The sequence below is a fragment of the Mytilus californianus genome, unplaced genomic scaffold (genome assembly GCF_021869535.1).
Source record: "Mytilus californianus isolate M0D057914Y unplaced genomic scaffold, xbMytCali1.0.p SCAF_5, whole genome shotgun sequence".
NCBI lineage: Eukaryota > Metazoa > Mollusca > Bivalvia > Mytilida > Mytilidae > Mytilus > Mytilus californianus.
This window is the reverse complement of record NW_026262701.1, coordinates 93,054,765-93,065,976: the sequence shown is the minus strand read 5'-3', so window position 1 is coordinate 93,065,976 and position 11,212 is coordinate 93,054,765. Positions and strand designations below refer to the sequence as shown.

At 31.3% G+C, this 11,212-nt stretch overlaps 1 protein-coding gene across 1 annotated transcript; it reads right to left on the bottom strand.

Moving 5' to 3' along the window:
- Positions 1–5,250: 5,250 nt before the first annotated feature.
- Positions 5,251–8,925, bottom strand: LOC127702462 (tetraspanin-21-like). The gene is made up of 6 exons (XM_052206667.1): positions 8,781–8,925; positions 7,808–8,143; positions 7,048–7,155; positions 6,471–6,653; positions 5,987–6,070; positions 5,251–5,493 (listed from the first exon to the last, which is right to left on the bottom strand). The coding sequence occupies exons 1-6, from the start codon at positions 8,838–8,840 to the stop codon at positions 5,356–5,358; spliced, it is 909 nt and encodes a 302-aa protein (XP_052062627.1). The 5' UTR covers positions 8,841–8,925; the 3' UTR covers positions 5,251–5,355.
- Positions 8,926–11,212: the final 2,287 nt, after the last annotated feature.

Here is an 11,212-nt window from a genome sequence, read left to right as displayed (position 1 = left end):
AGGATATATTATCACTTTTCTTCCTATTTGTTTGTGTTTCTTCTTTTTCTCCTTTTCTTTAGATAAAACATGATTTTAATTGAAACCTATAGATAATTAGCCAGATATGCCAAATTTTTAAGGTCAGAAATTTATTGTGTGAATCGAACCATCTAATTTTAGGATGGATTTATTGGTTTTAGTGACAGATTCTTCAGACAAAATTTTATATAACATGTTTGATTGTTTCAATTGAGGGATTTATGTTCTTCTTTCCAAACTCATTAAATAAAAGTAAAGGAGATGTAATAGTTATGTGCAATTCAGCATCCCTTTGCATATATATAAAAAAGACCTTTCATCCTTAAAATAAAAATGAAATAATTTTATAAAGTACCAAAACTTAATGAAAGAGAAGCCATAGAACATACAGCAAGTGAATATAAAGCGTCTTTACAAGAAAGAAAAGAAAAGTTATCGCATAAGTCAATAGTTATATGTTTACAATTATATATATATATATAAGTCTAAATTGAAAACTAAAGGGAGGTTATTGCAATAGATATAAACCAGTCACCAAAGTTTCATGAAAACTGCTCAAAACATTCTTGAGTTTTTGTCCAAAAACTGGTTTATATATATATAAACAAGTCTAAATTGAAAACAACGTTCAAACCTATGATTGCGTTGGATAAAAACCGCAATTTTTATACGTGTGCATGCAAAACAAATTTCTTGGTAGAGGGGTCTAAATACAACACAAACAACATTTTCCAAAAGACCAAAAACGTGAAAAAGTATATTTTAACAAAACGCATTTGACTAGCAGGTCGAACAACTGATGTTCTTAAACCCTGCTGACTGCCATTGGCGATTGCCAAATTAACGGATCACCAGATGTAACAAAATGGATCTTATAATAATATATATATATATATATTGTTAAAAAATATACTTTTTCACTTTTTGGTCTTTTGGAAAATGTTGTTTGTGCTGTATTTAGACCCCTCTACCAAGAAATTTGTTTTGCATGCACACGTATAAAAATTGCGGTTTTTATCCAACGCAATCATAGGTTTGAACGTTGTTTTCAATTTAGACTTGTATATATATATATATATATATATATATATATATATATACTTTATTATAATTTAATACCAAACAGAGAACAATAAACTTGCGGAAAAGATTGTATACCGCAAACATGAGGTGCAAAAATTTGTACACCATATCCGGATTTCGACAATTAATGTCTCTTCAGTGATGTTAGAAATCGAAACGGTATTTGGAATATATATATATTAAGTACGTCTGAACCAGTGACGTGTTGTTTAGACGAATTATATATATATATATTGTCAGATACAATTTGTTTAAGTTCAAAATTTACTATTTTAATGTTTCATTTCTATGGTCAGTCAATATGTCTTAATAAACTGGAGAAACAAATAAAGGTTTAAATCAAAATAAAATAATGTATATTTTTTTTCAAATTTGTGATACAGAAATACTTTATTTTTTTTAATTTTCATCATCTGGACTAAAGTCATCTTCTTTTAATATTCTTTCAATTATTTTTAACAAAATTTGATAGTTTTTTTATTTCTTTCCCTTTTTCTTTAACCAATTTACATGAAAGTTTGGCGAATTGTTTATATCTATAAGTTCCCTTACGATTTATATAAATTTTACATTTTACATTTCCGAGTAATGTTCCAGTTTTCGGACAATAACCCAAGAATGTTTTGAGCAGTTTTCATGAAACTTTGGTGACTGGTTTATATCTATTGAAATAACCTCCCTATAGTTTTTATAAATTTCTGATATGACATTGAGAAGTTATGGAACTTTATTCATCGAAAAAAGCGACAGGCGTATCATGCGCTCATGCCACAGCTCTTCATTAACTTTTAACCTGTAAAGGAAAATTAGTATTTAGATTTTTATGTAACTTTGTAATTTAATGAAATAGAGCAGCCCGCAACCCGCAACCCGCAAAATTATGATACTGATGTAATTCATGGTTCTGTTCTTTTATCAAATTTTATCATTCTTTGCGATACTCGACAAGAGAACTGAAAACAAATTAAAGACCTCGTTCCATTATCAAGACTTTTGTAGTAATCTTGACGACATAAAAATTGAAATGAACAAAGAAAAGAAATAATTTAGAACCACAACTTCGCCTAAAATGAAATATAATAAAGATGTCAATTGATTATATGCATATTAAAAGCACTCTTTGATGAAACTATAATTAGAAATACACACATCACTCAGTGACACATGTACTTCATTCATATCGCATTAGACCATACTTTGATCCTAAATTGTTATGGGTTCATCACCTAAAATGAAATATTTGTTATGAGGGTCTGGATTAAGGGTGTCTTACATTTCTGTATTCTTTAATTTATAAGGTTGATTTTTCTCTATCATTTATATTTCTCTATTCTTGATTTGTTTGGCCAATTTTTTTCTTTTTCTTTCTGGTTTTTTTTTGTTCATTTTTCTGTAGTACTAGCACATTTTTCTGTATTCTGTAAACCCCATACAGATCCTCTTTTATTCATAAATGTTTCATTAAATATCTTTGTTTTTAAATTAAAATTTGATAGTAAGAGAAATGAAACATAAAATAACTTTTTCCTTATTTTACATAATAATTAGATGTTCCAGCTTCAATGTCAATAATTTTGATATGTTTATCTTTTTTTTCGATTCTTACATTCAATTTATCATTAATATATTGAAATATAACTAAATAATGTGTTCCGATAAAGGTTATGAACGCGTATACGGTCCAACATCCTGTCGAGACTTATATATTGGCATTGCACAAATTCATGATTTCTCCAACGGTTTATGACGTCTTTCAGTCTGGGAAACATGAGTTTTGTATTAGATGTAATTGGCTTTGAACTATATCTTTCGGCCCGTAAATCGGTACTTTGTATCTTTAGTCTTTTTGTTACATGTTTTTGTGCTTTGTAACCTATAACGGGACCAATATTACGCCCCCAATAACCACGAGGTACATTAGTTTACACCCCATGGGTGACTGTAGAATAGAAATATGATCACTTTGGTCTTCTTCCGATCGGCAGTCAAACCCTTTCCAAAATGAGGCGTCCGTTTGGCTGTGCGTGATGTACAAGTACTCAGCCGTCCGGTCAGAACAAGGGCCAGGGGCGTAGCTAGGTATCCAATAAACTGTAGGCACAAATTGCGGCAGGGGGTCTGGGGGCCGCTCAAACGGAAAACAATTTTCAGCATTTTAGTTGCAAAATTTTGTGTACAAAAAAAACATGAAAACTGGTCATTTTATCATGATAATATATACATGAACAAAATTTCGAAGAAATTATGATATACATGATTTTACAATTACATCTGACTGATGGATTAACCGGCAGTACAATCGGAAATATATAAAAAAAAAATATTTACAATATGCATTGCCCAGCGTGGATCAGCATAGCCCTTTATTAAGCAGCACAACCTGCTCAGTATTTTCATATCTATTCTTTTCTGATTGAGGATAATTGATATATACGTCAATTGATAGAACATATTGACGATCCTACATTTAAAAGAAACCTTCACCGTCCCCTGGCTACACAAACACATACACACACAGTCGATGCCTCATGCAGAAGTTCTGTTCTGTTCATACTATCGAACAAAATTCAAGAAATTCATATTTCCTTATATCCTGTACTGTAAAATCCCTACCTGCATAGGAATTTGAATAATTATGGTCATTACACGTAGATCTGAGAGTACTCGAAGTTACTGAAAGCTAGTTGATTGATTGATTGATTGATTGCTAAACGTCCAGTGGCAAATAGTTCATGCATGTTCAGGACAAAAACAAATTTACAATAAATACAACAGGTAGCTAGGTCCTGTAATAGGGGTCGTCCAGAACGAAAGTCTGGAAATTTGGAAACGCCCATCTTCGCTTACCAATAAAGAGTTACGATCCACTTCCCTCCTCTCCACCCTTGGCAGATTAAGCCAACATTTGTGATAACAATGTTGCGCCAGCTATCGGTAGATTAAAGTCACACCCATTCCTAATACAGTATTCTTGACCAATGGTAGCACTTGAACTCTTCAATCTGGAGGTAAAAACACGGTAGCGTCTAGATTCTACACACTTAGTAAAGCAGGAAACGAAAATATACGTTGATATTAATGCATTTGTGCAAGAAACATACACAGAAACTTCTATTAGTTGATTAAAAACATTCAAATTGTCACTAAATATAGTCGTATGTTTAGAGATGTAAAGACTTGTTGCACAATAAGCACGTGGCAATTGTTTACATACACTTTCTACATTTACACGTGATCATGTTATAGGCGCTTTTTGATTGGATGCAGTGAGTTTCGACTGCAACCAATGAAAATCATTACCTTGTGTCTCCGAAATTCTATCTCAATCCGCCAAGGGTGGAGAGGAGGGAAGTGGATCGTAACCCTTGGCTAGCGAAGATGGGAAACGCCATGCATTGGAAAATGAGGGTTTATTGGATTGGAACAGATATTCTGCCTTTCAGTAGACCACCTACGAACCTCTTAAAGAGTTGTTGCAAGTTTCTTAACGTGCAGAGAGCGTGGCATTCTCTCTACACTAGGCATCGGATTTAACGTCCCCATTCTGACCAGACGTGACTGCGTATTTATACATCCTGCACAGCCAAACGGACGCCCAACTTTGGCAAGGGTTTTACTGTAGGTCGGATGAAGACCAAGTGGAAAGCTAGTTCAAAGCCAACAACAGCTTATTAAAAAAAATCATGTGTCTAAGTTGAGGTTCTTTAAGTTTTTGTTGATGGAAGTGAAATGATCTGAACCAAAGTTCTAGTTTATAGTTTCTATATAAGGGGGAATATAATGACATACAATTCTATCCAATACTCCATTCACTAAGGATGATAGACTAGTGTACACATGACATTCGATAATTAAAGAGTTTTGACGACTTCACTAGCGTGCATCTACAGATAACGTTGTTTATTATTTTTTACTAAAGAATAAAGAATGTCATATGGCCCCTTGTTTTCCAATAAGAGAAGGTAATTCTTAATCGATATGAAATAAGAACCCTTGCAACGACGTTGAGGGGTCCGTAAGTTTCCCTTTTGCAAGTCAAAATTCAAGTTCTGGAAAATGTACATTTTTAATAATTATTTTTAAAAGTGTTAAGAATGAAGACAAAATTAAAATATTCAAACTGGCAACCAAACTGACAAGGAAAGTATAAGCGTATTTCAATTTATTAAACACTATTAAAACAAAAAACCACATGTGTAACATATACATGTATTTGTAAGAGTAAACAAATCTTAAGTCTCTAATTGTCATTTACAATTTAGTTTTCCATGTAGAAATATCTAAGAAACTGTCATCACTCCTTGGCTTGAATTTCTTATATTCTTCTTTCATATCGTTATTATTATTATTTGCATAAAGTATAGCTATAGTTGTTATGGTGAATATTATCTGAAAATAAGGAAAAAATAACATTATAGTGATAAAATACTTTAAAAAAAAATATTAAAGCAACACAATACAAAAATATTGTCTGACGAATAAAACTTTCCCGTCAGAATAGATTTGTATACCGATGTATAGAATCGTTAGAAGGGCAGCAAACGTGACACAAAAATATTATAAAAGACTCTTAAGCAAGAGGGTGTGTCCTCCTTTTCGCCTTCTTTTCGGTTTTTTTTTTTTAATTGTATGCATATTGTATAATATATGTGTCGTAATTCATGATTCTTAATTACTATAAGAGACATGTATGTAGAGTTAAGATTGAAGAGCTTAAATAAACATCTAGCATATCCACCGTCAAAATGAAACGAAAAATACATGGCAGAAAACGTCATGTTCTGTCGGTGCATCGAACACCTTACACTTAAGGTACTATATATATAAAGTCATGGCATTAGATAAAACAGTAAATCTTTAAAGTTTTGTTTTTGATACATACCTGTATTAATAAACAGATAGATAGAATAGGTACTGTTACTGCAAGATTGCCTACTACCATATTCCACATCTCATCAAAACAGCCCTGAAAGAACAAAGACCAACATCATTGTTGTGACTAGATGCATGTTCTTACGTATTATTAAAAATTAGAATAAACTCCATCATTTTATTTTTTTAATAAAAGGAAGTGATAGTATACATGATCAATATGACTTCAATCCAACGACAAAAAACAAGAGTGCAGTCTTAATAATAGGCAGATGTATATACAACTGACTCGAGTCTAAGAAGTTGTAAATGAATTGAACATAAAAAAAATCAAAGATCTATCATCAACGGGGTACATAAGAATTTCGTTTACTACTATTATTTTATGTATTTAGTTTTCATTAATAAATCACGCTTTCAATATGTAAAACGCTTATTTTTTTACTATAGTCATATGACATATAGTGTGTGTTGGCTATCATAAGTAAACATACCTTGTAGAAGTTATTGGTTTTGCCTGACAGTGGAATTCTGGCGCAGGTAAAGTCTTTTGATGTTGGTAAGCTTCTACAACAGCTGATTGGTGTTGCTAGGACGACGTTCATGTCTGTATATTCACGCACCCATTTCGTGGCTCCCATGAAATCATGGTAGCTGTCGACGCCACAGCAAGAAAACTGAAACAACGTCAAATATCAATCACTTGATTGCAATATACTTAATATACTAACACATTTCAAATCGGAAACAATCGAACGCAAATAATTTAGTTAAGACACACATAAGGTATCATTACTCGATGATATACTAAATAATGATTGGCAATACAGCACAAAGCCATACAACACATACAAAATGAACAATTAGATTGCCCTTTAGAACGGAATACTGAAAGTGTAAAAAAATGTTCATGAAAAAAAACACAATGGTTATTTTTGACTGGATATTTTTTCTCTCTTTTTATTCATTATCAGATCGTTGTCAAAAGATATTTTGAGGAACTGATCAGTGTGTATAGTCTCCTAGTACTACAGACATGTCTACCATAGGTCTTCTTTACAGATGTCTTACCTTTTGATGAGCGAAATTCCAACCAATAGATACAGAATTGGTTCCATTAAGTCCTTTATAATCTGATTTTATCTTTGACTTCAGGGCATCTTTAATTGGATCTGTGAACTGAAAGATAAATTGATTTAACAATATGATTTTGTATTGTCAGTTGAAACAGTAGTAAATACAGAGCTGTAAGGTGTATTTTTGGAACAAATTGCAAAATTGTAAATATCATTATCACTATTAAACTTTTTACTACAGTAACCACTTATGAAAATAATAGATTAAGCTGTTACTTATATCTCGAGAAAAAAAGAAAAACATATTTTGGATATTGAATTTGATAACGGCCATAATTCAATTTGTTTTTCTTTATAGAAATTTGATTAACATGTGCAATGTTTGTATTCTTATGATTTAATGTAAGCTGTGCTTTCTATCTCTATTCTCCTGGTATATAATAGTTTGTCTAATTTTTCAAATGAATCAAGTAGATTTGCAAAACTCATGCTGTAATATCCCACAGGCATAGCTGACATTGGACAGGTTTATTTCGGAACATTTTTATTAAAAATTTTGTATGTTTATCCCAAGCTTAAAGCGTTCTAATCCGTGGTTTTTTACCAAAGCCGCACGAAGAGGATCAATAATCAGGTCTACTCTAACATTGCATTTAGGTTGATTTTCTATGCACTTTATATATATATATATATATATATATATATATATATATATATTTAGCTAATATAAATGTGTGTATGTGCGTGATTCTTACCAGTTCTGGTTTATAGTAGAAGATAGTTAAGGTAACAATCTGTGTTATCATCAATACAATAAGTATCACACCATAGGTCAGGAGAACCCACGTTATTTCTCTTGTAGCACCCAAAATTCCAAGGAACGATATAATGCATATCAACACTCCACTGACCATTAAAGCCAATGGCAAGTAGCCGGCAAATTCTGACAGACTGAAGTCTAAAGTACGAGTTGAAAATCCAGCCCCGGACAAAGATGTCTCTAAACTACATATTGTGTTCGAGTAATAACTGCTAAACACGTCTACAAATTGAATGAGAAATCCGAAAATTGTCAATGCTGCTCCAACTAACTGAAATAAAAAATATTGAAATAATTTAAATTAAGAATGAAACATAAATAATAAATTTCAAAATATTAAATGCCTATTGCCAAAAAATAATAAGCACTCATTGGTTGAGGGATTTTTTTTAGTTGATTTTTATAATTCAAACACGTCATCTCATATTCACAACCAGCCTCACGTTGTTTTTTTATATCTATGTGTGTGTCACGTTGTTTTTTATATCTATGTGTGTGTGTTTTATATAAATCTCAGTGTATAATTTTTTTCGAAACATGATTTAAACATAGTCTAGACAAAAAATGGCTCACATAGAACATTTCGTAAGAGGGGAATCAAAATCTACATACATAAATAGTAAATTTCTAGGACTTATTTCTTTTGCATAAATTTGGTCACAGATAAGAACAAACTTTCTTCTTCAAACTTTGTTTGAATCCATTTGGAAATGAATTGCACTAATAAATGACCCTCTGCCGTATACAGCCTCACTTTTATTTCTACGGAACATTATATGATTTTAAAGTATGAACAGTATAAATGTTAGTGCATCGTTACTGTAAACTTTAAAACTTAAAGATATGTTATTAGGATACATGTGGCTATTTCATACAATCGTGTTCCAAAAAATAATAATCAGACTTACCAAAAAGACTGCATTAGTTAATCCAAGAAATAACCGTTCAGCAACCAGAAACTTCCCCATGATAAATAATGTGTGTCCTTATGCTCTTGAAACAAATATACACTTTTTGAAAATCGATGTCTCCTTTATATATAAAGTTTTAATTCGAAGAAATATGTAACGTTACTATGGAAAAGTGGCCCCAGGTAATTTTATCATAATTGAATTAGAAAAACTTTAATCTTATTGAAAAATATTACATGTTATTGTTGACACCCCTATTTGAATAGCCTCCAATCCAAGTCGTGACATGTTCTCTAATTATATCCGCTTATTAGTCTTATAATTGTAGACAGCAATCGCGCCTAATTAATCAGAAAATAATTGATTGCAAAAAAATAATAAAAAAAAAAATTATTGGTTAATATGCATGTAATGAATAAGTATTATTGTTACCAAAAAGTAAAAAAATCAACACCACGTACGGTAGGAGAAGTAGTATAAAAATGCAAAAAAATGCGTAAAAGATGCTTAAATTGCATCCAATTTATTGTATGAAATGTCTTTGTTTAAATAACAGGATCGTAAAGTACAGATACAAATATCAGCTTGAATCTACATTTCGTGCCCTTACCAAGTCAGGTTATCCGGTCCATCATTGCTTGTTGCATTTCTCTGTTAGTACGTAAATTTGATTTTTTTTAATATTTGGACCGTGAGCATTGTCGGAAAATTTTAACTACCACATTCTAAATCTTCTGTTACTGCCTCTACATGTAAAACACGCCCTAATAAACTCATATAAAATATGACAGAAGAGACTATTTTTTGTTCCCTTTTGTTACTTTTCTTCTTGTTCCCTTGGTCCCTTTTTACGGTGTATATATTTCCCAAATCGTTCGCTTTGCCTAAGTCCAATGTTGCGTTTTACGGAAGCGTATAAGGGACATAGTAAAGTCGAAATTTGACATTTCAAATCTTAAAATTTCGACTTTTACTTGAAATTTTAACTTTTAAAATCTTGAAATTTTGACTCTCTAAAATCTTGAAATTTCGACTTTTTAAAAAGTATAAATTTGGACTTTTTTTAACTCGAAATTTCGACTTTTCTTAAACGCAAAATTTCGACATTGTTTCAAAACTCGAAATTCCGACTTTTCTTTAACTCAAAATTTCGACTTTTTTTAAACTTGAAATTTCAACTGTTTAAAACTGAAAATTTCGACTTTTCCTCAGTATTTATACGCTTGCGATAATCACATTCACAGTCATTCATATCAGCAAGCGGAGAACCAATCAATCATAAACCTGATAAGCATTTTTCAATAAACTAAACCATTTTAAAGAGGTTATTTTAGGTAGAAAATCTTTCTTTTGCGGAAGAATGAATAGAATAGTTTTCACGTACAAATAATTGCTTTAAGTCTGGACGTCAGATATGTGCATCATGACAACCCCGACACACCTATATAACGCCATACTTTTATTCAACAGTCAAATATATAAAAGACAAGGGTTAATAATTGTGTCATAAGAATGCCAACGTGTAGAGTTTAATCTATGTTCCAGAAAAAAGAACCAACATTTCAAAATTCCAAAAATAGAAAACTGAGCAGCTCATGAGTCGTCCTGAATATGCATGGCATATTTGCCACTTGATTTACCATTGTCTGAACAAGGCAAAGTCAGTGACTTGCTTTTGGGAAACCAAACAGACCTTTAAAACCAACCATAAAACATGGGATGCTAAATGTCCTCAGATCTCACTATCTTATGACAGTGTCGTGGAAACTAAAACATGGAATATAAAAAAAACAACATTTTTTTCTGTCAACATGCATGTTTTCCCGAATGAAACTCTTCAATATTAAATGCTAATCCGTATCATTATTTAAGAATAAAACCAATTTCTGAAAATAAATTGCCAAAATGGATGACGCTTTAATAATTTGCGTCCATGCCTCCTCCTTCTAAAGATGTAATAAATGTGTTTGAATACTAACATCAAAGTTTAGATACTTAGAAAAAGTCGAAATTTCGAGATTTCAAAACTCAAAATGTTAACTTTAGTGTCGTTTTGAGATTTTAAAAAGTCGAAATTTTGAGTTTTAAAAAGTAAAACTTCAAGTTAAAATCAAAATTTCGAGATTTGAAAAGTTGAAATTTTGAGTTGAAGTCGAAATTTCGAGTTTAAAAAAAGTTAAAATTTCGACTTTTTGAAAAGTCGAAATTTCAAGATTTTAGAAAGTCAAAGTTTCAAGTTAAAGTCAATTTAGAGATTTTAAAAATTAAAAGTCGAAATTTTAAGATTTGAAATATCAAAATTTCGACTTTGAAAAAAAAAAGTTCACTGCCAATTTTATTTTTACTATGTTCCTAATACTCTTCCGTACTTTTTTAGATTCCTAGGTATAACTGGTAAATTATGTAGTCGGGGATTTCGTTAACAAAAA